This window comes from Larimichthys crocea, chromosome XVII, assembly GCF_000972845.2.
Source record: "Larimichthys crocea isolate SSNF chromosome XVII, L_crocea_2.0, whole genome shotgun sequence".
Taxonomy (NCBI): Eukaryota; Metazoa; Chordata; class Actinopteri; family Sciaenidae; genus Larimichthys; species Larimichthys crocea.
The window spans coordinates 985,469-1,012,986 of NC_040027.1; the positions used below are offsets into that span (position 1 = coordinate 985,469).

The 27,518-nt window shown below is 41.1% G+C and overlaps 2 protein-coding genes across 3 annotated transcripts; one reads left to right on the top strand and one right to left on the bottom strand.

Annotated features, from left to right (window-relative positions):
• The first annotated feature begins 306 nt into the window (after positions 1–306).
• Positions 307–7,813, top strand: prg4b (proteoglycan 4b). 2 transcript variants are annotated; one of them, XM_027290031.1, is made up of 14 exons: positions 307–407; positions 699–815; positions 1,061–1,183; positions 1,529–1,621; positions 1,738–1,797; positions 2,405–2,464; positions 2,587–2,814; positions 3,158–3,970; positions 4,485–4,571; positions 4,835–4,971; positions 5,137–5,293; positions 5,415–5,522; positions 5,928–6,056; positions 6,875–7,813. In XM_027290031.1, the coding sequence occupies exons 1-14, from the start codon at positions 341–343 to the stop codon at positions 6,982–6,984; spliced, it is 2,289 nt and encodes a 762-aa protein (XP_027145832.1). In that variant the 5' UTR covers positions 307–340; the 3' UTR covers positions 6,985–7,813. The 2 variants fall into 2 exon arrangements, with proteins under 2 accessions (XP_027145832.1, XP_027145833.1); XM_027290032.1 differs by lacking the exon at positions 1,529–1,621.
• tprb (translocated promoter region b, nuclear basket protein) lies at positions 6,997–27,137 on the bottom strand. The gene is made up of 51 exons (XM_019277400.2): positions 26,965–27,137; positions 26,479–26,583; positions 26,308–26,381; positions 25,300–25,396; positions 25,094–25,197; positions 24,765–24,929; positions 24,560–24,652; positions 24,337–24,417; positions 24,008–24,095; positions 23,735–23,875; positions 23,498–23,601; positions 23,178–23,375; positions 22,961–23,068; positions 22,633–22,859; positions 22,263–22,426; positions 22,012–22,154; positions 21,452–21,600; positions 21,128–21,290; positions 20,869–21,003; positions 20,644–20,784; positions 20,314–20,482; positions 19,598–19,764; positions 19,168–19,320; positions 18,918–19,034; positions 18,556–18,759; positions 18,134–18,321; positions 17,817–17,964; positions 17,522–17,659; positions 17,255–17,386; positions 16,981–17,111; positions 16,635–16,845; positions 16,358–16,504; positions 16,023–16,221; positions 15,732–15,925; positions 15,551–15,624; positions 15,208–15,404; positions 14,782–15,072; positions 14,451–14,605; positions 14,259–14,336; positions 13,847–14,035; positions 13,584–13,736; positions 11,710–11,803; positions 10,495–10,655; positions 10,357–10,410; positions 10,156–10,247; positions 9,660–9,769; positions 9,453–9,551; positions 9,113–9,269; positions 8,700–8,821; positions 8,510–8,608; positions 6,997–7,276 (listed from the first exon to the last, which is right to left on the bottom strand). The coding sequence occupies exons 1-51, from the start codon at positions 27,113–27,115 to the stop codon at positions 7,227–7,229; spliced, it is 7,104 nt and encodes a 2,367-aa protein (XP_019132945.1). The 5' UTR covers positions 27,116–27,137; the 3' UTR covers positions 6,997–7,226.
• Positions 27,138–27,518: the final 381 nt, after the last annotated feature.

Sequence of the window (27,518 nt, forward strand, 5' to 3'; positions counted from 1 at the left end):
GTGCTTCCAGCTGTTTGTGGGGAATCATGATGTCTAGACCTATGGTCTGACTGGACCGGAGGAGCCTCCCTTTGAGCCTGTGAGATCATCACATTTTTAATTAGACCGGATTTGTCAATTAACGGGAAGTCAGGCGGTCTCTCCTTCTCCTTTTAAAAGCAGTGGACTTGAACCTTCAGCAGGATTTGGACAGAGGTACAAAGGAGGTAGGTTACTTTGCATTTCCTCTTCTACTGTATGTCTCAGTTTTCAGTCATGAACATGAGTGCACTCCTGAAAAAAAGAAATTCTCATTTATTCATTCTTTGTGTGTCTCTTGAATTTCAGCAGAAAGTCAAAAATGTCTTCCACTGTACTTTGTGCTGTTATTTTGCTGGCCTCGACCTTGACATTTAGTGCTGCTCAATGTGAGTATAATTTATGTGACATTTGTTTTTTACAAAGAAACATTTAACTGATTCTGATTGACAAAAATATGTTTTTAATGAAGGGCTTTCCTGGAATGTATCAAGTGTTTGTGCTCATTCGTGTTTACTCTGTTAATGTGTCTATGTGTGCACAGTTGTATTATTTACAGAGTCTGTCATTTAGACTGTTATTGGAGAGAAACTGATGCAAATTTTAAAGGCAATCTTATTATTTACTACTACTGCATGTCCACTTGTGTCATTTGTTTCCATGTACTCTGTCCTAAACAGCAAGCTGCAGAGGACGATGTGGTGCTGAGTACTACAGGGGCTACATGTGCCAGTGTGATTATAACTGCCTGCTTTATGGAGAGTGCTGTAAAGACTTTGAAGCTAAATGCACCACAAGTGAGACTTTTCTTTCCTGATATATCACCAGTACTACCAGTAAATGTTACTCTCTGTTGATTTCAGCATTTTGTGTCACTGATTACATTTTACACTGGACACATGTCAATTTACGTTTTTCAAGTTTTTTATGATTTTATGATTTTTCAAGTCTGCACTGGTTTTTACCATCCCTGCAGAGTGCAACATTTCATACACTGTCTGAATGTTGTTATGCTAAAGCCTGCTGTGTATATGTACCACAGAAAACTCATGTAAAGGACGGTGTGGAGAAACCTTCAAAAGAGGTCGTCTGTGTAGCTGCGATGCTGACTGCATAAAGTACAAGCAATGTTGTGCAGACTACGAGGCACACTGTGATGCAGAAGGTGAGCCTCGTTCATCATCGTTAACAGATTTTTCTTCACAGTTCTATAATCAGTCGTATCAGCATGATATTTGCTGTCCTGATTAAGTTAAAGGTGGTCACACATCTTTGGGGGTCATTTGATACATGACCAGCAAATACATTGATGGTCTTGTGTATGGCTGGAGGTAGAGTCAGCCCTCACCTGAGATGAATACATTACTGCATGGATGGTGAGGTGCAAAGAAGCCAGGATTAATCTGATATGGAAAACTTGCATGTCCACCAGCATGTGGAGCAGCATGCGATGCATGCAGTAATCTGCACCGATGCATTGGATTAGATTTGACAATATTTTCTGTCTCAGTAATCGCCAAAGAAGAAATCAGTGAAGAAGCCAGTACTACAGCACCAGTGAAGACTTATTCATGCCAAAAAGTAAATGATAACAAACCCAAAGGTATATCTTACTTGGCAAAAAGGATTTTTAACTAATTTATAGTCATTTAGGATTGAAGGAAAATAGTTTTTTAAAGGGTTGATGCTCTAACCTTTTTTTTGTGAATATTCCCACAGAGCCAACTCTGAATGAAGCAACAGAGCAGACTTCTACATACAGCGAGGAAAACAATGCAGGTAACTATGCTTTCAGAATTTTGCTCTTGAAAACATTACAAAACTTTATTTAATATCTGCTTTTTGATTGACAGTGACAGAAACCAAGCTCTCTGAACTGTTCTCGTAAAGTCATTTGTTTAAGATTACTGAAATCATAATTAGGAGCTGAACTAATAAGACATATAATAAAACATATGTCAGAAATGTGTTGACGGTTGACTGCCAAACTATGGTTCTCTTGCTGTGGTTTACTCTAGAGGTCAAGTCTGACCAGAACAAGCCTGGTGCATGGGTCTAACTGGCCAAAAGAAATACAAGGAAGAAGTGTTGTCATGAGTGTGTGGGAGGGTTACAGGCACAGGCTCAACCACAAGAGAGGAAAGCACAAAATGAAGCCAAGAAAGGATGACAGAACATTTTCTCGAAAGTTTTAATTCAGTAATTGGCTGAGAATAGTTTTGTGGGTGGAGACATGTCCTGACATTCCTGTCTGGAATGTCACAATTGGTGATGTGGATGCTTAAGAAAACAAATGCAGGAAAAGATCGTATTTATTAAAAAAATGTGTTAACATTGCCAGTTATGAAACACAAATATTATTTGATTTTGCCCTGTTTTCCCACAGATGACCATTCAATTCCACTGATCAGTCCAACATCATATCCACAAGATGATCTCAGTGATGGTGAGCAATAATATGCATAGATATAATATATAATAAATCTAGATCAGTGTTTTTTTCCCCCCAATAAAGATTATGAGTGTGACATGTAAATTGTCACTTTTTTTTGGTCATTTTTCCCAAAGATGAACTTTCCAACAATGGAGTGGGGGATCCTAAGACAAGTCCAATCCCAGAGAGCACCAGTGGTGATGGATTGTCTATAGCAGACCTGCTGGATCCGTTTCCTAATAAACCCAAACAGGATCCAGACACTCTGGAGTCCAGTACAGACATAACTGAAATAACAAAGGATAATAACAACCCCTCCACCCTTTCCCCCACCATTGGAGAAGCCCTCACTGAAAGCACAGGTATGTAATATCCAGGGATAGCCTACCAAAAATATATATATTATTGTACTATATATACTGTATATAAATTAAAGGAAAAATAACATGAAGTGGCCAAGTAAGCTGTTCCTCTGCAAAGATACTTTTACTAAGACTATTTACTGGATGTTGACAATGTCTCCAGCCAGCATGCTGCAACATTAGTACCCCAAACAGGGTATTCTTTCAAAAGATATTCCCATCTGCCAATCTAAGCTCAGTGTAGTTCTTCCTTTGCCACCCATTTATGCTTGTCATTTATTATCATGGTTCTTTCAATTTGATTTAAATGTAAGAGTTCATAATAACGTTTGTCATACTCCAGATGCCAACGATCCTGCCAGCTCATCCGATGCAGGAACAACTCTCCCTCAGCCCACAACAGCAGTTGACCATGTCTCCAGCCAGCCTGCTTCAACATCCGTACCCCAAACAGGGAATTCTCCTACAGCTAACACTCCAGAGATTGACATTATAACAGAGGCGCAGTCTAAAGATGATATTTTCCCTGAGGCACAAAATACAGATCCCTCTGATAAGCCAGAGGTTATAACCACAGATGCTGTGACTTCAGTATCCACAGGACCAACACAGGGCTCCTCCACAGTCCTGGAAAACACTGAGGTCACCACGATCTCTGCCTCAACAACTCTGCATCCAACACCCACCCCAACCATCTCAAACCCTAAACCAGATGACACTGAGATCAAAGCAGAGGATGTCACAACTCAACCTCTAACCCCAGACCTTAAAGATCCTTCCATCAGTGTTTCTCCTGCAGGGAACTTGTCAGAACCCGATGCCCTGACGACCCACATCCCTACATCCACAAAGCCAGTGCAGGATGATGTTACACCAGGAGTGACCACTACTGATCCACCAAATGTCACCACAGACCCTACCAAACCCACAACATCCGAAGCCACCTCAAAACCCCAGGACCTCAAACCTAAGCCATACAAGCCACCGCCAGCTGAACCAACTGCTGCTAAACCAACTGCTGCTAAACCCAGCTCCAAACCTGAGCCATACAAGCCACTGCCATCTGAACCAGCTGTGGCTAAACCCAAACCTGAGACCAAACCTCTGTACACTGAACAAACTCTCAACAGAGAGGAACCTAGAGACTTCCAAGCAGGTAAGAAAGGTTCTCAACACAACATTCATATAAAACAAATTGCCTCAAAGATTAATTCTGTGGCTCTCAGAGGGTAAAATTCACTTCAAGTATTGGATTGTCCTTCCTGTAAGCTCTGCTAATATCTAATTTATTTTACACGAGTCTAGCACTATTGAAAAAATTGAGGACTCTAGTTTCTGGTACACATTTATTACTGCTCGCACCCTGCTTTATGAGCTTGGTTGTTTTTTCATTTTGCCTCTGGGTCAACAGGCCCTCCTTCAAAGTGTAGCTATACTATATTAAGTGGCAGATGTGGTTGTTTTCCCACCCTGCAAATGAAACAGTCCTTTGAAAATGGAAATAAAGCTTAGCTACTTTACAGAATGGAAAAAAAGTTCACAACACAGGAAAAGTCCTTGAAGCTCCTGGAGAATTACATTTTACAGAGTCTATGATTCGATGGTTTCTCTGTATTATTGCTTGTTTATCCAAACAGATGGTTTCCTCACAAACATGTCCTTTTCCCCAGATGACAACAGTGATACAAATCTGTGTAGTGGGCGGCCGGTCAGTGCAGTCACTACGCTGAGGAACGGCACTATCGTGGTTTTCAGAGGTTAGTGCCAACCAGGCAGCTGCTACTGAGAGCATCCACAGTCATTAGATCTAAGAAATGTATCATGTGTTAATACTAGTTAATTAACATTCAAGAGAGTGTGGGTGGAAGATAACAATGTATATTTACTCTACTGGAACTCTATTTACATAGAGTAGAACAATTTATACTTTACTCCACTGCACACTGAAATATTGTAATATTACATTTATCTTCCACAAATTAAAAATAACCACTGACGTTGAAATTAATACTTTTTTCAGGGCACTACTTCTGGTTCCTGGACAGAAACAGGGTTCCCGGTCCAGCTCGTGAAATCACACAAGTGTGGGGTATCCCTTCCCCCATTGACACTGTGTTCACCCGCTGCAACTGCCAGGGCAAAACATACATTTTCAAGGTAAATTAACTCAACCAATGAGTGCATTTGACAAATCTGAATGTGAGATTTCAAGAATGTTTGCACTGTATCAGAATATCTTTTTGTTGCTTGGCTCTTCTTTGACTTTTTTTATTTCCTCTCGAGTCCTTTTGATCATTTATCCACCTCTGTAAATTGCTGCAGGGAGGCCAGTTTTGGAGATTTGAAAATGATGTTTTGGACACTGGATATCCAAAAGTTGTTCAAACAGGCTTCGCTGGGCTTCGTGGCCACATCACAGCTGCTCTGTCTGTGCCTCAATACCAGAACAGGAGAGAGTCAGTTTACTTCTTCAAGAGAGGTATCTTCATTGCATTTGTGTTTTGGTATTTCTTCCTTTCAGTGTAAAACAAAATTTAGATTTTTATTAATTTATTAATTAAATACTCATCATGCAACTGACTCTATATTGCTTCTTTCAGGTGGATTGGTCCAGAAATATTCATACCAGCTTGGCACCAGTCCGACATGTAGCAGAAAACCTCAGTTCAGCATTTCCACAGTCCGCCACCGAATCGCTCGACAAGCAGGTACTAAAGATTCATACAGGACAACAAATTTTTGTGTTGCATAACGCTTTATTTTTCCTCATTTGTGTGGTCCTTTTTTAATGTAACTGTTATGAGTGTACTGGGTGTTTGCTGAGCATTTTAACAGATTTACTTAAACTCATATAAACATGTTTTATTTGAGTTTTAACAAACGTAGTTCTCTGCAAAAGTGCGTCATGCTTTTGATGGGATGAGAGGGTCACTGTGATCCATCTTGTAAATAACTGGCAAGAGGAAATAAATTGGCTGTGTACAGTTTATGGGCCTGCAACTGTTGAAGAGTTGTGTGGTTTTAATATATAAAAATAAAATCTAAAACAACACAGCAATACATGATACGCTATATCAAACCACTCATTATATGTTCAACTGTTATGTTTCCAGTGTCTCCTCTAGGGCCAACCATCAACATCCAGACATCTTGGAGAGGTTTCCCTTCCATGATCACGGCTGCCGTGTCCGTACCAAGCAACAGAGAACCGGAGGGATACAAATACTACGTCTTCTCAAGATGTAAGTCATTAATACATACCCGTACTATAGTCATATTTACTCTGAATAGAGTTAGGGAGTGGATTTAGTTTAAAATCATTCTAGTACAAAGACGCTAGAAAGCTCTGTTTTGTGCACATCTAGACACAAATTTCTAGTCAAGAGTAGTTAGAAGCAGTTACTAGTTAGAAGTTAGAAGAAAAAACTTAATTTAGATTCCCATAGATCCTCATTTAAAAAAAAAAAAGCAATGGAATCGACTCAATTTGTAGAAGTGAAAAAAATATCTCCAAGTAAATTATTATTTATACTAACAAAACTTCCTTCACTTGCAGACGTGTTACCCTCATTCACATCATGTCTGAAATGCCTAACAAGAACCATGTGTGTCTGGGTGTGTGCGCCAGGGTGGGGTGGGGGATTGGACAGATGTAAAGGTCATTAAGGGTGGTTAAATCCATTCACCTACAACTCAAGTTTATTATGGAATAACCACAGTAAAAGTTTCCATTTTACTGATGATACCTATAGTTTAAAGGAACACTGTAGTTCTTGTCTGAGTAAAACATTTCACTTAGTCTGAAGCCTACAGTCAGTGCGTCACGCCAGGAGTCTGTCTTTTTCGTTTATGTCATTTAAGAGACACCACAGTGTTTAAAATTCATGTGCTGCTGTGGCTACAAGCTTTCCAAGTTAGTTGAAGATGCACGAGATTCTGCCAAATCCATGTTGACTAAAATTTAAACTGGCATGTTTATGGATAAAATTTACCTCCTAAATACCATGCATGAATTAAAATGCTCAATGAATGAATCAAAAAAATATTGTTTCTTTTGCAGCCAAATCCTACAATGTGAGGATGGATGCTGAACACCCTGTCATTGCTGCTCCTGCAGCCAACACGACACCTCAGAGCAACAGTTTCTTCAAATGCCCAAAGAAAGTCTGAAAATCGAGTTTGTTCCTCATAGTTTATTACATCATTCATAAAACACACTGCTTCAGCACAAGCTGATTACAAAAGGTACTTTACAAGCACAATAAAAACAAAAGCAAAACAAAAAACAACAGGCTTCAGAACATGTGATCATTATCGAGGCTGAAAACAGAATCTGAACAGTCTGATTATAAAATGTGTTTGACGGAAATGACGAGTTCTTCAGTCGTGGTTGTCAAGTTCTCATTAGTGCTTCATCTCGCGAATCGTCTTCCATCTATACCTCGAGAAGGAAATCCTTGACCTGTTGAGATAAAAATGTTTTTTGGTTTTTAAGATAAGCCTGCTATACTGATGTAAAAATTCTGTATTCTGTATAAAATATGTATGTAAAAGTTTCCTGTTTTTTCCTGTGCTGAATTATAATCTGCCAACGTATATTAAATGGTAAACTGGGAATACAAATGAAGCCAGTGCTTTGCATGACTGTCATAATTCAGAAAATGTGAGTTGTGAACATAGATTCATATAGAGCTGCCGTTGTCCTGCCATTAATATGCAATGTTAGTAGATTAACATAGACAAAGATCTGTTTGAGTTGATTAGTACTGTTTTTCAGGCATGCAACAACTTTCAACAATAATATTATTTAAAGAGCAGTAATATTTTAGAATCCTTCATTTATCTATATATTGTAACGTGTTTTTACAAATCTGAAACATCAAGCTGGAAATCTATAATTCCATTGTGATTTATAATAAATATAGCAGTACTGTTTCATCAAAGGTCTGTGTGGAGGCTGTTTATTGGACATTGCAAACCTCTAAAAAAAAAAAAAAAACAACTGGGCAAGGGGGATACTACCAGGTTTATGCTGCTGATTTATTGCGAAAGTAAATAAGGGGAGAGATCAAATCAGGGTCTTGAACCCATGAGCCAACAGGGAAAGCCACATGCTGCTGATTCTGATGTGGAAATACAAACTTTTAGCATGCTGGCTGGTTTTCAGCAGACTTTACTGGCACTGTCAAACAAAACTGATGTGACATGACAAGCTGATGAGACTTCTCTTTCTCAAAGCACAGAGAGCGTCTTCATCCACACAGTTGTGTTGATCACTCACTGAAGAAATTTGAGTGGACAATGTGTGTGAACGTTGCATCACACTGTGCTGACAGTTTTCTCAGGAAAAAGTCAGATCTCTCTGTTGATGGAGCGTTATATTTTGACGGTGTGCTTCCTTTTCTTTCTTTTACAGACTGACTATGATCTCTTGCAATACACAGGTTTTGGAGCATCATCTTGCTCCTGCCATTCGCAAAATAATTTATGTGCAGATATTTATAATTCACTTGTGATACAAAATTAGCCAAACTTGAATGCTTTTGATTATTTGGCCAGCTCTGCCACATCCTTGTATCAATCCAAATATGAGCCAGGGACTAAATAAAGCCACCATGCACCTGAAACTTTTCATACTAATAAGCAATATTAGCAACACTACTGCCCAGTTTATGTGTGGGCTTTCATACGTTACCTCCTCTCTTCATGCGCCCCCTGCGGCCACTTTCTGGCCAGCGCTGCAGCTGTCTGCTGGGTCCTGGTATAGAGGGTTTAGGTGGAGCACTGCTTGTATCTAAGGGGAAAAAAAATCAGAGCAATCAGAACATTAATCAAGAAACATTACTGATGAAAATAGTAATTCACAGTTGAGATCTACTCTATACCTGCAGAGCTGGATGAGGGCTCCTGGCTTGTGGAGGGGAGGTTGGCTTTGTCAGATGGCTGACTTGGCTCCTCTATATCTCCCTGTGAGACCACTGGATCCACTGACACTTCTGCACTGGACCTGGAATAAAGAGACCAACACACAACACGCATGAGATCTGTTCAAATTTAAACTTTCGCAGTCAGATGTTTACATTTGATCAACTTATCGTGGAGAGAGCAAACAGTTTTCAGCACATAAAGAAAGGGTCATATTTCTATCTGTTTGCATGGTGATAAATAATGAATGATGCAGTTAAAGGGCAGGGAAAAGCCTGCTGAATGCAGCACCATAGGTCTGAATTCCAACTGCAGCCAAAAAAGAAAAAAAAGACACATGGAAATATGAAGAGCAGAGAGGAGTGAGTCTCACCTATCAGTGTCTGGCTCCAAGAAGACGTCGTCTCTCTCCTCCCCTGAGCCGGCTGCTCCTGGCACAACCAGTCCTGGTGTGGACGTGCTCACCATGGGAACTGACTGGGAGGCGTGATCAGTGGTGTCAGACTGTGCCACCTCTGAGAAGACGTTTACTGGAACAGAAGATATATTCGCTGATGTAGTTGTACTATCTGACAGCACTCTTAAATTTCCACCTGACTTACTGATTATTTACTGAAGAATGTGTTGAGTATGGTGAAGAACAGAGGGCGTAAAGATAAAAAAAAAAAAAACACAGCCCTTCATATCAGACTGACAGACAGACAGAGAGATACCTGGTGCTGCAACTTGTAACGGTGTAGTGGGAACACTGCGCCCACCAGACTCCTCCTCATGAGTTGCTAGGAACAAGGGGCTTTCATACATCCCAAGACCTGAAGACAAGAAAATAAATCATTTTTAAAAAGCTGATGAAGTGTTTAATGTTTTTTTTAATAAACTGTGACTCTACACAACATGTGGTGGTGGTGATGGTTAAGTACCTCCTTGTGACGCGAGCTGTCCCAGGTCAGAGTGTGAGGAGGAGCTGGTCTGTGGCATGTCGTCTGAAGGACCAAACCTGAAGCGAGGCACACCAGCGACTTGGGGAGAACTGACAAACACACACACGCAAAAGCCACCCCCCACAGTCATCCAGTGCGATAAGACAGCAGAGTGACAGTACTTCCAGGTATTTTAGGTTCTTTCCTCTACATCATTATTAAAATAGACACTCAAACCTCTGACTCTATAAAACTCAAACAGTACAACCTATACAATAATGTAGAGGAAAACTCTAAAGCTTGATCTTAGAGACATTAAGTTTCACTTATAAATTGAAATGTTAGTTAAAAACTAAAAGAAACAAACGAAATGTAGAAATGAAATCAGTCGCCTCTGCAGAAATTACTGTGAAAAATAATACAAAATGTTTTATATGACCAAACATAAGTGGTTTTATTACTCATAAACGTCTGTGCTCATGTGTGTGAAACTTACTGGATGGCCTGGTCAAAACCATCAGAGCGGTGCGGCACCACGAGAGTGGGAGTGCTGGGAACCATCCTGTCATCATCATCAAAGAAATGCTGCTGCAGAGGGAGAGATGTAACAAAAGTGTTGGACACAGGAGTAAAAGTTTCACACTTACATTAGTATAAATAATATAATGATGATGTTTTCCGATCAAAGAGGACTTACAGCGCTGCCGGACACACCGGGAGTGAGCTGAGGAACTCGACGAACAGGGATACGCTGTGAAGTTATAGTTAGAATAGCAATCAGTGTATTGGGCAATCAAAAGAAAAGCAAACAATAAAAGAACAAATGTTTTTATACCTGAACCTGAGCAGGTGGTCCCAGTTCTGAAGTCGGGGCAGGGTGGATGTTCAGGCGAGGGGGCAGCTGATGTGTTGGTCTCCGTGGTGACTGGGGCATCCTTGTATCGGAGCTTGTGATAGGTTGCTCTGTCGAGAAGGCCTCCATTGAACTTCCCTCGACTGAAACATTAGTGGAAACGCTCAAATAAACAGAGGTCCATTTTATTTATATATAATAAATGCAATGGATCATACATATAAGAATTGTGACAGAAACGACTCCCGATACACCAACTAAGCCTCTCTTTAATTATTTATTCATGGGTATGGAGCACAAATTATGTTTAAGTAGGGCTGTCACAATATCAGAGTACTGATGTCAAAATAATTAAAGCTGATGATGTCATGGCAATATCTATAAATCATTCATGAAAAGTCATCTTTAACTTTGATAGTGCTTGTAACACTGGCAACAAACATTAAGATTAATGCATTCAGTTTAAATGTGATTATTGTCATTATTGCTATATATTGCAACACTCACTATCTTCAAGTTATTGAAAATGATGTGAGAAAAATCGATAGGATTTGTTGTTAGAAACATGTGCATGCGAGTGAACAACTGCAGAGAGGAACTGAAAACACGAGTCTAAGAAATGCTTAAAGAAATAACAGACAAATATAAAAACGTACGTTACTTTATTATGTCAAATGGGTATCAATTTCTACAAAACTTATAGGTGCTTTAAATGATCTGTCTTCAGCCTAAAACTTTTTGGCGTGTAGAAAAAAAAATCGTTCAGCTATTGTGCAATTTTCTTGTATCTCCATCTTGTACTTCTTGCTTAAAAAACATTAAATTACATTAGAGAATTTGTCTGGTCCCCTAATGGAGCCAGTATTATAATTGTTATTGGTTTTCTAATGCCCCACCAGTCTTATATGCTCAATTAGATTTTACTGCTTAAGAACGTCAACATGAGCAAAATAACTTGGAATAATAATTTGATTAATTCTGAAAGTAAAGCAACCTTTGTGCCCTTGTTAGACATGACTTATTTTGGCTACAACTCGACCACTCTTGCTTTCAGACAGACAACAACATATTACATCTTTCTCAGTCATCTTGAAGTGTCGGATAATGTATTTGGATGGCGGGACAGTTTGTGAGCGCATGTGGAGAGTCTGAGGTGGATCTACGTATGAGTGCTTGACAGGGTTTCCTGGATCTTACAGATGGGTGTCTGGGAATCTGCTGGCCTCTGGGTGGAGTCGGACGCCCCCAAACTCTCCTCTGTCTCTGTGCCTGGGTCTGTTACATCAGGTCCCTGAGAAACAAAAGAATAAAAATAATTAATTATTAAAAGAAACAACTAAAGGGGATTTTAAAAAGTTAAACAGGGACAAAAAAAATAAAAAGATTAATAGTGAAGAAAAACAGTTCGGATATCAGAGGAAGATGTGTCCAGCACACTCACCCACACGCTGTACATGCCAGGATATACTGGCAGATCACCACATACAGATTATAATTCATTTTCTTCCAATATGGAACAGATGTCTTTCAGAAAAGGCCAAAAGTTCAGGTCAGTGATTGTTACAAAAGTACCATCAGAATTTCAGCTGATTTAACATCGCTTGACCTGAGCAATGACTTGATTTGTTTGACTTCTAGTAAAGAACTCGACTTTAAGGTTAGGACTTGTGACTTGCACACGTGTTACCACCTCTGTCAGAAATGTCCAAATGTGCCAAGAAGGCAGGAGTAATGAAGTCCATTACATCCAGACACTAAACCGACTACGCTGCTTCTTCAGACTGTCCTACACCAATGATCCAGACGGATTTTTAAAACTTATGGAGCAATAAATATTTGTAAAAATAAATTACATTTCTATGTTGCCATAGAAATCGAAGATGAAGTGACACAAATTCTCAAAATTTTGTCTTGATAACTGAATTTTTGGCATCATGGACAGCTGTTAATGCAACGACCATGTGGCAAAGGTGGTGTGTCCAGACCTGGATGATGCAGAATGAACGCTGTATACCTACTCGGGTATTGTGTTGTGTGAAGTAAGCCCGTTTTATGCAGAGATCCTGCAATAGTGCCATAAAGAACCATTCATTATGTTGTAACGCTGGCGTAGCGCAGCCCTCATCTGATTTTTGATGGCATGTTGGCATCCCAGACACAAAAGAGGCACTTTTGACACCTCTTCTTCTGTAAACCCTCAACACAGAAGGAGCTGATTGTCATACTGAGCTATTCCAGCAGTTGGGAAGCAGCACAAAGGAGCTTCAGTTTGGTTTTGGGAAAGCCTTTACTCACTGACAAACTAACCTTCACTGTACATTTCCTCGAAGTTGCTCGATTTCACAGTCACTTTCTGCAGTTCTCTCTTGCTTACGCACACGTCCCATCCCACTGCCTCGTCCTTTTTACATGGATGTTTATTCAGCTCCATTACTACCGCAGCTGCCGTAACAGTAACCCACCATTGTTTTTATGTATGAAGCAGAAAAACAGTGCAGCATTCTCACCTTGAACTGGTTGTGTAGACATATGAATTCAAGGTTCAATAATAAATTTTGTCCCTTCTGTCTCCTCAAAATGCCCAGCCTCGATTCACTGCTGCTATTACCTCTGATTTGTATCGTCTTTTTTTACTTCTCACCAGGTTTACGGGATTCAGGGAAAGCACAGATGTGAAACTCGTTATCTGCTGAGGACGACCGTCTGATGCGTCTAAAATGTCTCATAAGTTCAGAGCTGACAGCTGCAGTTTGTAGATTTCAGATGAAAGAAGGTTTACTGTCGCTTTGCAGACACTGACTCATCCTACTGAACATGTGCAACCAAGACTGGAGTAAAAAGGTAAACAGCTAAAGTCAACACACAAAGTTACGACACAGGGGTAAAATGCAAGTGATCGTGAAATGAGACTGTGGAAAAACTGAGTGTGTGAGCTGGAAAGGTTATACAATTCCCTGAAAGAGTGGGAAGAGTTAACTGGTGTACTGGATGTGAAAGCTGTGTGGGTGAGAACGTATAAAAAAGGTCAAGGTTGTAACTGTGAGCACAGTGTGCGTCATAGGTAATCGAACCTCTGTGTCGTCTCCTTCGTAAGCCTCGTTCCCGTCTCCGCTCCCCTCATTACTGTCTTCTCCTTCTTCCCCCATCTCTCCGTCATCTTCCTCCTCATCCTCTTCATCTTCCTCCTCCTCCTCTTCTTCCTCTTCCTCCTCCTCATCGTAGTCCTACATTACGGGGTGGTGAAATCATTAGTGGCAGAAAACCAAGACAAATTCTGCGACTTGTTTCCAATGCCACTTAACAGGATTCCTTTTAAAATTCTTTAACATTCTACCTGCTCTTCTTCCTCTTCATCTTCTTCTTCCTGGTCATCGTCACTCTCTGTGTCTGTTACTATGACGATTACTTCATGCTCCAGACGTCCAGGGGTGTCACTTTGACTCAGGGTAACCTCTTGGTCCATTGGGACTGACTGGGATGCTGCAGACTCATCTCCTTCCTCCAGTGCTGGAAACTCCTCCGTCTGCAGGGCAAAACAATGGGCACTATGAACAATATGTATTCTACTCCTTTACAAACCAATATCTTCCATAAAAAGGTGCGACTCAGGTAGTACAACTGAGGTAGAGTAATTAACACATTAATTCTACTTTAACTATCCCACCAATTCACTGTAATTACTGGTACACTGAGAAATACTAATAGTCTTATTATGGCAATAAGGTCTTTGGAATAAATGATCAAACCTGGCTTGCTTCAGCACCATCACTGTCTGTTGGCACCACGCCCTCCGCCTCCGCACTGTCCTCCACCAACACCTCCTCCTGTGGAGAACACACACACCTACATGACACCCACAACAACAACAACTGGACCAGTTTTCAGGTCATTAAAATGAATGACCCTTTTATGATTTCTATGTAGTGTCGCTTCCTCACCTCTGGACCAACTCTCTGGATGATGCGCAGCTTCTTAGATATAGGAGCCCTGGAGTTATCATCCTGTGTGGTCTCTGTGTCGGGAACCATGTTGGCACTCTCTTCCTCCTCACGAGGCCTCTTGGACATGGAGGAGGTTCCCGGTGTTGCTGAAACTACAGATGGGGAATGGGTGTTGTTTAGACTTCTCCCTAATACCAGTAGATCTGTCAGAATCATACTATGAGATCCATAATTTCTAAATGATGACTTTATCATTTACAGGAGAGAACCCTGTCCTAAAATTATATCACTATTCCACATAAACATAATCAACTTTAAAAGTTCTTACCAGTCCCAAACACAGAGGAAGTGGAAGACGGTGAAGGCCATTCCACCTGCGTGCTAGGTGTTGCCTCGATCACCACGGGTGGTGGCTCCTGATTGGCTGGCTCTGTGTGGGTAACACTCTGTTGCTGAGTTGGTTGGACAAATGCTGTGGCCTGTGTCTGAGTCTGCTGCACAGTCAGCATGGGGCTTGCTAAGGTCGTCTGGACATTAGGGCTGGCGGAGCGCACGGAGCCGCTGGCACTGCCGTACACAGTCACATGCTCCACCGGTGGGCCTTCAGTAGACTGCATGGCTGTAGAGGAGTTTAGGTTAGTGGACAAAACCAATAGAATTTGAGATGAGGGAATGCTAACTACTTTTAACACTCATCATTAGGGCCAATACCCTTTTGGCTGGTACATCGGCCTGAAGCTTTGCAGTTACTTACCTTCCTGCGTCTCCACCTGTGTGGTGGGCATGACAGTAGCTGTGGGTGTTGGGGTGGGTACAGTGGCTGGGGTGATCATAGGCCGGATGCTTGCTCTTGGAGTGGGTTTGTTCCCTGGATTGACGGGCTGCTTGCTAGCTGTAGCCACTACAGGTGTAGGTTTAATGTTGGCAGTTGGTGGCTCAGATGTGCTGGCACTGAGAGACAAAGATTAGGACATGAATAATGACTCAACTGATGCCACTTTTAATATAAGACACGAGTTGTAGGAATATATACATCCATGTTGAGCTGCAGTGCAAACCTATAAACAATAAGCACTTTTAGTGGTTGTGTATCATACCTGCCCCTGTCTGCAGCTGGGGTTGTCTTTAGACTGATCTGTCTCTGTTCCGTGCTCCTCTGCTGCTCCTGGGTCTGAAAATCAGGACAGAAAGATGACCCTGTACTGTCGTTTCACCAAACACCTTTCAGACATGAGATATTTGTCATTCTCTGATTATAACTTTAAAGTAGACTCTCACCTTACTGGGACCTGCCTCAGCTGGCTCGTCTCTCTGCTCTTGTCTCTCTTGCTGGCCTCGTAGATCTCTCAGTTCTCTCTCCTGTCGACTCAGACGGCCCTCGTATTGAGACTTGAGTGCGCTCACTCGCACCTCAAGCTCTTCACGCTGTTGCTTTAGCTCCGCATTTTCCTTCTGTAGCTGGTCTTTGTTGCCTGGACATTAATGTTTTAAAAATGTAGGTCTGAGATTTAAAATAAAACAAGCAACACTGCAATAGGGGGAAACGGAAGAGAAGGTAACCCCTCTCACCCATGAGCTGGTTGATCTTCTGCTTGGCATAAACGATGGCCTTCCTGGTCTTCTCCTCCTTCTCTGTCATCTGCTGTCTCAATGTGTCCTCCTGAGAAGCTTTATCCTGCAGTTCCTGCCTCAGCCTGGTCACTTCAGCCTGCAGCCTGGTCGACTGTTCCTGAGCATTGCGGCCTTCAGTCTCACGCTCTGTAACCACCTGTCGAAGGCCAGGAAGACATGAAACTAATGAATGTATGTAGAAAACACAAGAAAAACTGCCCCTCCCAAACCTGAGAAGGACACTAGTTTTACTACAAAGTAGACAGTTACACGTAAAAGGTGTGATGTTTAACCTTGTTAATGTTCTCCAGCTGTCCTTCCAGCTCTTTGGTCTTGGCTTCAGCCTGGCTCAGAGAATCTCTCAGGCTCTGCAACTCCTGAACCGATGCCTGACGAGCCTCCTCTTCCTGGGATGGGCCTGCTGCAGCCTCAGCAACCATCTGGAGGAAACGCAGTGAGAGAGATTAATTATGCTCAAATAAGCACAAGGGTGCGCAAAGTGGAATCAAACAACAACAATGCATTTTTGTTTTAAAAAGGTGTGAGATTTATAAGCTGCTGAGCTCTCACCTTGTCATGCTCCACCTTGAGTTCATCATACTGAGTCTTGTAGCGACGTCCAATTTTCTTGACCTGGGTTATAGTCCGCACCTTCTCCTGGAGTTCCTGGTTCTTGGTCTCCACTTCCTTCTTCAGAGTATTCCTATCCTCAGTTAGTTTACTCAAGTTGTCACGCAAGTTCTGTATCTGGCTTTGCAGGGATGTCGTTAGAGAATTGGTCCTTGTGAGAGAAGTGAAGAGATTGTATAAATTAATGTGGCAAACAAAGAATCAATAGGACTGAAGAGAGAAAAGGGAAACACTTGATATCCAGCTGAATAAAAATTCAATAATTACATCATTTATAATCCCTTACCTTGCAACCTCTGCTTTAAGTCTGCCACTCTCCTCGTTGAGCTGCTGAATGCGTTTGAGGTGCAGCTCCTTTTCAGAGTGCAGGCGCTTGTATTCTTCTGGATCCGAATCTTTTTGCTGGCTCACCAAATGCTAAAAGAACAAGAGAAGATGCTGTGTGTTAATGGCGTGAAATTAAAATCTTAAATGAAGTAAGACTACTTTTCTAATGACAGAGGTATTTTCCCCACCGGTCAGATGTTCCTGTGATTTGTCTTCCTAGTCTTTCCACTGACCTGTGTCCGGGCTTTCCAACGCTTGATCTCCTCTTCCAGTAACTTCTTCTCTGCCTGCAGCATGCCGCTCTTCTCACTCAGCTCAGAGTTGGTCTGCTGCAGTGGCATGATGTCTGATTCCATCTTTTGTACCTGAAACACACAGAAGATGAGATGGAATGTCTGGATTTGGAGGTTCAAATGATAGAATGATATTTATTTGGAGTCCGCATCAAATTCAACACAACCACTACATTTTTCTATAAAAAAAACAAACACATCTGATACCTTGGCTTGGGTTTGCTGAAGTTCTTGCTCCATCTTGTCCTTCTCCTCTCTTAGCAACTTGTTGGTTTCCATCAGGATGCTCATGGTTTCTGTCTTCTTCATTAGTTCATCATGCTGAGCCAGGGTCTTTGCTGTGACCTGAGTAAGATAACAATGATACTGAAGTGCAGGTTTGAATTGTTCTTTGAATATTTATCAGTAAAATGTCCCTACACCTACACCTGCAATGCTAAGATCACAGTTGTGGTAAACAACATTATTGGTAAATGTAAGACCAGTTGGTAAAAACACATACCTGCATTCTTTCCTTTGAGGCACTCAAGCTGTCCTGCACCTCCTTCAGCTCTTGTTCCAGGTGCTCCACCCTCAGACGATAGCGCAAACTCTCCCCTTGGGCAACCTCAAAACGAGACTCTGCAATCTCCTTCTCCCGACGAACAAACCTGTGATGGAGAAAAAAAAAAATCAGGATGTCAAAAACAGAACATGGACGGGCAGGAATGTGACATGGGGCAGGCAGTAAAAATGTTTTTCTTTATTTACTAACATAGATTTTATTTGCAAGACAAAGTACAAGAAAGGATTGCGTGATTTGAGATTAATGTGTTTTACCTGAGAATCTCAAGGACTTGGTCTTGAGATTTGCCTTCTTCAGTAAGGGAGATGTTCATTGGACTCTCACTGGCAGCACGTTGCAAACTGTCAGCCATCTTGCTGCTCATTGTCTGGACCTGCTCATGCAGGAGGGTGTTCTGCCTCTGCAACTCCTCATTGCGGTTCTCGATCTTGGACATCTCCTCCTGGGATACGAGCAAAGAAATTAAGATTAAAAATGTAACTGCTGATTTCTATTAAAATGAAACGAGCACTTGGTTGGACAAATGAACCGTAACACTTCATCACATGGCCCTAGAATAAAATGTCTTTATTAGACTTATTGACTGCGTAAGAGATGTTCCTGTGATTCTTTTCAACTCCATGTTTTTGTAACACTATAGGTCATCACCTATACATCTCTCAAACACTCAACCAACCTTGAGGATCTTTTCCTGCTCTTCCCAGGAGACTCTGGCCTCCAGTAGCTCAGCACTGATCCTCCCAGCTCTCTCCTCCAGCTGGTGTCTGAGCTCGACGGCCTGCAGGACCTGAGCTTTAGCAGCCTGCAGGGCCTCCACATCTGCTGCATGCAGCATCATCTCCCGTTCATACTTATCTTGTGCTTCAGCTGCCACCTTAGCCTTGGAAATGGGAAAGGAGATTTAATATCTTTGCATGTTTAAGTAATATTATTTCATACCAAGCAGATGGTGATCAGTATCAGATATGCTCATTTAATTACATTAAAAGGTTATTGTATCAGCCTGATAAAGTCTCCTACGTTGAATTTCAAGCTTACCTGTTCCTGGCTGTCTTGTAGAGCTTGCTGCTGCTGGGCTTCAGCTACTGCCACTTGCTGTAGCACCGCCTGGTGATCTGCCTGGGCACTGCTAAGACTTCTGTTTAGATTGTTAATCTAAAACAAAATTACACAAGTAAGGGAAATTGTATGATGTTGAATAAAACTGCTCAGATGGTCACATATAGGAGTGAGTTATTCTTGAAGGAAAAATCTACAGCATTTTGTAATAATGTGTGATTTAATATACCTGTTCCTCCAAAGAGGCTTGGCCTCTCCTCATCTGTTCCTCCAAGTCTTGTTTCCCTTTTTCTGCTTCCAGAAGTTTCTCCTCCAGGATGTGGTGTTGCTTCTCTGCCTCCCTCATACGATCTTCAATGGATGAGCGGGCCTGCTCTGTTACCTGATGTAATAAAACATTTAAAACAACAATTATCTTTACCTAAATTTCCCAAATGTTTTTCTAAGCTAAAAGATAAGACATGCATGAAAAATTGTGTGCAGGATGTGCAGGAATCCATTACTGTCAGAGCTATACCTCAGGTGTACAAAATGAAATACAGGTTTATCTGCTTCCCACATACTTGCTCACACAAGTATTTCTAATTTTTTAATAGTTTTGCGGTTGCAGTCAGTAGTTTTATGAGAGGTGGCACCCTGACAGGCAGTGTGTTTTGCACCTGTTTCTCTTTGTCCAGGGACTCCTCCATGCTCTGAGCCATGGCTCTGTACTGCTCCATGCTGGAGGTCGCAGCTTTGAGGCTCTCTGCCAGCTCCTCTGCCCGTGTCTCAGCCAGCCGCAGGCGGCCCTGTACGTCCTCTCTGTCTTGATCTGAACCCTGCAGGCCTGAAAGTGAGTGATACAATTTGACAAAATTAATGTGCGCTTTTACGAGGGGAGGACAGATTGTGAATTCATAAAAATACCATTACATTGTTGAGAGTCTGTGCTTAAAAACCACAAACATTTGTGGCTTAGACATTTCATTGGCTCTTCATTTACTGGATGTGTCTTATATAAGCACTTAGAACACAAGCTAATAAGACCATAACATCCTAGCATATATATTTTATTACAAAAGAAAGTATAAAACTTTGTCACTTGACTAGAAAAAAAGACAAAACCTATAAAGTTTGAGTGTTTTTTTTGTCTTATTACTTCCCCAAAAATATAAACTAGCATTTAATTGGTCAGTGTACTGCACAAAAAAAATACATAGGCAGTAATTTTAGTGGAAGCTATAAATTATTTGACCTCCAATGGTGTTAACCCAGGAATTTAAAAGGTACTGAGATTTGGATTCATTTTAGTGTTTACAACTATGTATTCCTCTTTGTACTGTGCTGTTGTATTACGTACTTCTGCCAGTTTGTGTATTTGTGTGTTCGTGCCAACCTCTGATACTGGATGTGGAGGGGGAGCTCAGCACGTGACGTGATTCGCTGCTGCCCTGCTGCAGCCTGAGGGTGTTCAGCTCCAACTCAGCAGCATTTAGCAGTTCTTTGGTCTTCTGTTGTAAAACAACCTGTGTCTCCAGCTGCCTCTTTGCATCCATCAACTGGATCTGTGCACAAGAAATTAGTCCTTTTTTTTAAACCTATTTTTCATGTGAGTCTGGGTTTGAGGATCAAGTTAGGTGTTATGTTATTCTTTAAACACAACAAACAGTATTGATTTATCAGTACTCCACAACAAATCTGCACATGAGTTGAGGTGGTTCCTTACTTCTTGGTTTCTGCTGAGCAGGTGGCGCTGCTCCACCTCATTCTCCAGTCTCTTCTGCAGTTGGGAGATCTCTCGTTCCTGCTTTTCCATCTGGCTGTTAAGACGCTGACGTGTATCAGTCTCTGAGCGTTCAAGAGTGGCCTAAAAGAAGGCAGCAGTTATCATTTTGAACTGTGTGTGTGTGAGAAAATGAATAAGAAATGTCTGTATATATTTATGGTTTACTTGAATGGTCTGGAGGTTGGTCAGCAGCAGGTTTTGAGTCTGTTGTTGACTCAGGATTGTCTCCTTCTCTTGATTCAGTTTGGACTCCACCAGCTTCAGCATGTCTCTCTCCTTACGCAGGTTCTCCACCTGGCCCTAAAAAACGGGAGAAGAGAAGTCTAGTTGGCACTACAATTTCTCAAGTAGTCACAAATTAAAAAAAAACAATGATCAAATGCAAACAAAAAACTCTGACATGGTTGCTGGAACAAAGACAAACCTCTGCCATGGCGAGTTTCTCTTTAGCAGCTCTCAGATCCTCATTCAAAGTGTGGATGGTCTGCTCATGCTTCTGTGTGGCAGCAGCCATGCTCTGTCCTTTCTCTCTAAGAGAAGCTATTTCTTTCCTGTAGCGCTCAACGTTGTCCTGCAGCATCTCATACCTGATATTGTTGACACAGACAGTCATTTTAGTGGCTTATGTACTCTCCAATGGATTCTTGTAACACATGTGAAGTGATGCACAATGCTGTTTTATAATCACATTAGACTTAGTTACTTTCTTCAAGGGGAAGCAGTTCCTGCTGATGTTTTTCAGACTTACCTCTTGGAGGCAAACTCCAGCTGTGTGGATATCTTGGCATTCTGGGAATGGAGGTCAGAAAGCTGCTCCTGGAGCTTCTCGTTTTGCACTGCCAGTGCCTTGTCACTTTCCACACGCTCCTTCTTATACGTGGAGAACACCTCCTGCAACTGTAGATGCAACCAGACATTTTTATATCATGTCTACATAGTTAGTTGATGTTGTTATTTTCATGGATGACAATGAACACGTTACACTGGCCTTTGACCCATGTCAAGGGTTTTCAATAAAATAAACCTAAATCCTTCCTTCCCTGTTGGCACACCAATCTTTCTTCATCAATATAGATGCACTACCATCTAGTGGCAAACATGGGAAACAAACATACATACAGTAGTGATCCACTGATGAATCTGTAATCTTTTTAATAATAAAAATGTAAATAGAAGTAACAACAACAACAACTACTACTACTACTTATATCTACATCTGTTGTCATTGGTGTGGGCTTTAAAGTTAAATGCAGTAACAATTGTGAACATATCACAGTTTGAATGTTGTCTGGCAAATGTGGCACTCACCTGTCGCAAAGCTGCCTTGGCCTCCAGTGCTTCAGCAGAGTCTGTAGCCATGGAGACAAGTGCAGTGGGTGTTCCTGCGGTGGGAATGGCTGCAGGTGAGCGGCGGGGAGTAGAAGTCAGGGAGAACTCCTCAGGTGGTGTACCTTTAAGAAAAACACTCAGAAGTTCAGTTGATGTGACATAAAAAAAAGAATGTGCATGTGCAGGTTCTTCTGTTGTGCATCAATAGTAAAACTTTGTTTATCCGTTACCTTGCTGTGGGAAGCTGACTCCAGTTGCCTGAGCCAGCAGCACACGGTACATGTCCCTCTGCCTCACAATGGACTCTGTCATCTTAACCTGTTGGTTGCGTTGCTCCTTCAGGGACTCCAGCTCGACCTGGGCTTTGTCCAAACTCTGCTCCAGTTCTCCACGCCTGTAACAGTTTCTTTATTAGCCCAACTGACAGTCTGATATCTTTGGTTACTTAAAGTAACAGATTTATGGATGTAAAATTTAGGTTGAGATGGTTTACACCCAATTTTGCTACACATTAATGAACTTGGATAATGAGACATTACAGATCTGTTTGTTTATAGCAAAAAAACAAACAAAAGAGAAACAGCACACATTCTAACATACTTATTGCCAGTGGCCTCAAATTCTTCTTTCTCCTGGGCATCGCTGAGCTCTCTGAGGGCCACCAGAAGACGCTGGTTCTGCTTCTGTAGCTCTTCTATACTGCGGAAGGTCACCAAGTGTTGGCTGATCACCTCTGATGTGCTGCTGACATCAGCTGAGCTCACGTCCTCCTCATGAAGCACATGGTTTCCACGAGCCTCTTCCAGCTCGATCAGGAGCACACGCACCTGGCAGGATAATTTCCACAAGTGTGAAGAAATTTGATGAACATATTTTCAGAAATAACAAGGATTATCCTTTATATTGGAGGAAGAGACTGAGAACCTACCTGCTGTGCCATGTCTCCCAGCTGCAGTTCACTCCTCTGGTTATCCCTTTCCAGAACAGAGGAGCGCTTGTTCGCTTCATCAGCCTCCTTTTGCAGACGGTGCACCTCCTGAAACACATGAACACACACAAAAAAAAAAATTCAGAACAAGCAAAATATCAATATAATGTAGATATAATTCCACTAAACACACATACTACTTGTCTGCGTCACCCACCTTAACAGCCTGCTCCAGTTTCGCAGAAAGACTGGCCACGGACTTCTGCATGCGCTCATGTTCGTCCCTTTGCCGTTTGAGGATGGGGGCTTTTGCTTCCACCTCCTGCACAATGTCATCCAGGTACTTGTTGACTCGCTTGTTCTCCAGTCGCTCCAACTGCAGCTGCTCCTGGCTCTCCACATATGCTGTATACAACTGAAAATACATTTTGTATTAAAATAAGACAAATAAGAAAAATGAGCAGTAAAGACAACCGTGCACAAAATCAGTCCCATTAAATGACACATAAGTGGGTGTTGACATTCAGTTTCATATACCTCCGTCAGCTTCATGCCGGGCTTTATCTTGGATACAGCAGCTGCTGTTGGAGACATTGTTGTCATTTGCTCCTCTGTGAGTGCAGATGTTGTACCGACAGGGCCTGGGTAGATGAGATGGTAATGTAAATTTAAAGAATATCCTTTTTCTTGAGGCTTGATGCTGGCTTATTTGAAATTCAAAGTTTTTAGATAGATCTATGAATTAATTAATTAATGCAAATCAATCCAACAGACCTCGAAGTTTACAACTTGACAGCAGCTCATTGGCATTCTCTAGCTCTTTCTCAAGACTCTGGATCCTCTCCTTAAGATCAGCAACACTCTTGTCTGTGACACCATTCATCTCCTGCAGCTTCTCTTCAAGGGCCTTGTTGGCTGGAAAGAGTAAATAGAGCAATTGTCAGGGAAGATCAAAAACTGATTCAGAATTCAGACTCTCCTTTTCTAGAAGCAGGTCAAGCACTACGTATGAATGATGATTGTGGTCATTTTGTAAGAGCCGAGCACCTTCTCCAGCATCCTTCAGCAATTTATGCAGCTCCTCCACTGCCCGACTCAGCTCTTCGCTTTTTGCCTCAGAATCTGCTGCTGCTCCCTGTCACAATAACAACGTTATTCTCTGCAAATCAACTTAACTAAAGCACACAGTGTAAATATAAACTGCAGATAAAAACATGCATTAAGGAAATATGCAGAATTTATTGTTTACAAATTACCATTAAACATCTCCTCTAAACAAATATGCTGAAAAAGTGAAACATTGATGCTCCATGGACTTAAATTGGAAGCTATGACTGGGAACACATGGTTTGGCTTGCTGTTATACATATACATACCTTGTATAGATTAGTGAGTTTAATGTTGGCATTCAGCTCATTTCTGAACTTTTCCTCCATGGTGGCTTGTTGCTCTTTAGCCTGGAATGAACAAAGATCCAGTCAGACACTTCAATTATTAAACTTCACTTTGAGAACATAATAAAAAGAAACAATTCTTGTTTCTGTGTAAAGACAGGATGACAACTTTGAAAAGGCTGTACGAACAAAACAACACGCATACTTCTTTTAGTTTGGTGATCAAGTCCTCGTTCTGTTTCTGGTGGTGTTCATTGGAAGTCTTCAAACTGTCCACTTGGTCCTGGAGTCTGTTCAACTGAAGTCACGAGCAAAATGAGAAAAAATAACTTATTAAGCAATGACCATAGGAGATGATGGTATTCATAACTGAAGAAAGTGCTATCACTGTAAACACAGAAAAGACATGCCTCATCTTCCTTGTTCTCCAGGTTGCACTTCAGTTCCAGGATCTGGTTTCCCTTCTCTCGTGACTGGGACAGCAGTTCTTCACTCTTGGCCTTCAACTCCTCATTTAGCCACGATATTTGGCTGTTCAGCAGCTCCTTCTCTTGTTCCATTCGCTTATCCTTGTACTGTAATAACAAAGCACCACAACTTTACTCGGTTACTTGTTTATATGGCAATATGCACAAAATAGAAAAATAGGTAAAAGTGTGTTACGGAAGTCACTTCCTCTACAGACAACTCAAATGTTAAGGTATTTATTAAAACAAAGTACAAAAACAATAGAGCTCACTTTAATGTTGACTTCAGCAGTTTCAAGTTCATCTAACTTCATCTGCAGGGCCATCTTAGACGTGTTGACTTCCACCAACTTATCGTTGAGTTGCCTGAAGTCATCTGGTTGAGAAATAACAGTGCCACATACATGTGATGGTTAGTATCTATAAAAAGAAACTAAAGGTTTAACGAAGATCTAAAGACTGATTCATCCGTTCGTACCATTTAAATGCTCCACTTCCAACGATCTTCTCTCCAGTGTTCGCACAAGTTCTCGCTTTTCTGCCTCCAGTTCCTCTTTGGCTTTTGACAGCAAAGTCTAAACAAATGAATATTTCAACATTAGTAATTGCGGTTTCACCTTTCATATTAAACACTTTTTACAGATTATATGTGAAATTTTGGTGACATAAACATAACTATTAGTCAGTTCAAATATTTAGTCCAATATTTCCAAAATATTCTTCCCTACATATATGCCAGTAGGTAAACAATTCAAACAATTAGATCAGATATACTTTATTCATCCCACTACGGGGAGATGTATTTGTTGCAGCAGCAGAGGAAAGTGTAGCATACACTACAGAATTTAAAAAAAAGTAAAAAACAAAAAACAGATACAATAAACAGACAGAAATATCTATAACCTACACAATAAACACAAAAAACAATCAACCTTCAAACAGACAAGTACTGAGGAGAAAAGTGCCATGATATATTAGAGTATTGTAATGTAAAGTGACCATAGTGTAAGAAATATTGCAAAGAAAGTGACCATGATACAAATAATGAATATTATTGCAAGAGTAGCGACCATAATATAAATAATATTATGACATGAAAACTGAACGTATCTCTTTTAAACCCAAAGACAGACCTTTATATGCTTTTTAGGTGATGCGTTGTGTTGACAAAAGTGAGTTTAAAGTGTTGTGCGGATGACAGTGTTTACAGAAGTTTGGTAAAACTCAAATGTAAGAAAGTCTTAGCATCTGAAAAGCTGCACTAAAATCAGAAAAAGCAGATACGTTGATTGAGACAGGCACAGACATCATCCGCTGACTTTTAAAGCAGCATCACTTAAAACAAGAGAGAGACATCACAACAGATGACATAGTCTAATATTACAAACTCCCTAAAATGTAGCAGCACGTGGTAACACATAAAGTAAGCAAACAGTAAAATGAGTGACAGTGTTTGATCATTGCCATGTATGATTTTGTCTCTTACCTGCTCTGATGACAACTTCTCCTGGGCTGATTCATGCTCCCTGTTCTTTTCACGCACAGCTTTAAGCTCCTCGTCTAAAAGGAAAGAAATGCAACAATACATGGTATGTAATACAACCCAGCTGGGTCAAAAATAAATAAATGAATAAATGAATAAATGAATGACCCTTACCGAGCTTGGTGAACTCATCTTTGAGTTTAAGATGTTCTTGAGTCTGGGACACAAATTCTTCCTGACACTGAGCGAGTTGTTTCACTTTTTCAAAGAAATGTTGCTCTGTCAGAAAAAGGGTCAGCAGAAACACATCAACACATCAAATGGTTAGTTGGCCACTGTTACATGACACAGATAATTTGCTGTTTAATCTCATGGTGTTTATGTTAGAGATAGGAGCCAGGGTTAGCTGCTAGCATTAGCGTCAAATCGTGGTTAGCGACAACCTGCAGTTTATTTTTCCAGTTTGGTCCAAATGAACGAACCCGTTTGTAAATATATAACACGGTTAGGCAGCTAACAAAGTAATGTTAGTAGATTACAAAGTCCAAAACAAAATGATTAACTTTTAAGTGTGTGCTGCGGTAACCGACATGCGTGCATGGTGAGCAAAGCAAAACACTTTAGCACCGCTGGCTAACAAAATGCCAGGCGCTGTCTTACCGCTGTCAACTCGAAACTGCTCCTGTTGTGCTTTCAAAGAATCGATTTCATATTGTTGATCCGAAAGAAGCCTCTCCAGTTTGTTTTGAACCGTTTTTGGTAGCTTGGAAATCTCGGAGCCTTCAAACTCCTGCAGCAACAGTGCCGCCATTTTTGCGACAACAAGATCACGAGCAGGCGCAGTTTGCGATATGAGGTTGCCGTGCTCCCGGAGCATTGTGGGAGTTGTAGTTCTTACGTTTAAACTTCTTTATACTCATAGACACATATATGTATGTTTTTACTGTCATTGCTTCAGACGCAAACGTGCAGCCAACAGAGTGTGAAGAGAATAAAGACCATGACCCATTATTTTACAACGAAATGTCAAATGTGCCTTAAAATATCCAGACAAATATTTACAAAGACATTAAAATGATCTAGATAGGTATTATTATGCAGTATGCATTTCATTAGATAATATATGGAAGCACTTGTAGATGTCTAATTCTTGCATTGCGGAATAATTAGTAATTTATTTTTTTAATGTCATTTGACCTCTAGTGTTGGCTAAA

Excerpts from the sequence above, each read along its gene's own strand:
- prg4b (XM_027290031.1), top strand. The coding sequence starts at position 341 with ATGTCTTCCACTGTACTTTGTGCTGTTATTTTGCTGGCCTCGACCTTG. Across the intron at positions 408-698 it reads GACATTTAGTGCTGCTCAAT|CAAGCTGCAGAGGACGATGT; the intron begins GTGAGTATAATT and ends TGTCCTAAACAG. Across the intron at positions 816-1,060 it reads TGAAGCTAAATGCACCACAA|AAAACTCATGTAAAGGACGG; the intron begins GTGAGACTTTTC and ends TATGTACCACAG.
- tprb (XM_019277400.2), bottom strand. The coding sequence starts at position 27,115 with ATGGCGGCACTGTTGCTGCAGGAGTTTGAAGGCTCCGAGATTTCCAAG. Across the intron at positions 15,073-15,207 it reads ACAGGTGGAGACGCAGGAAG|CCATGCAGTCTACTGAAGGC; the intron begins GTAAGTAACTGC and ends ACTCCTCTACAG. Across the intron at positions 11,804-13,583 it reads ACGAAGGAGACGACACAGAG|GGACCTGATGTAACAGACCC; the intron begins GTTCGATTACCT and ends TTTGTTTCTCAG.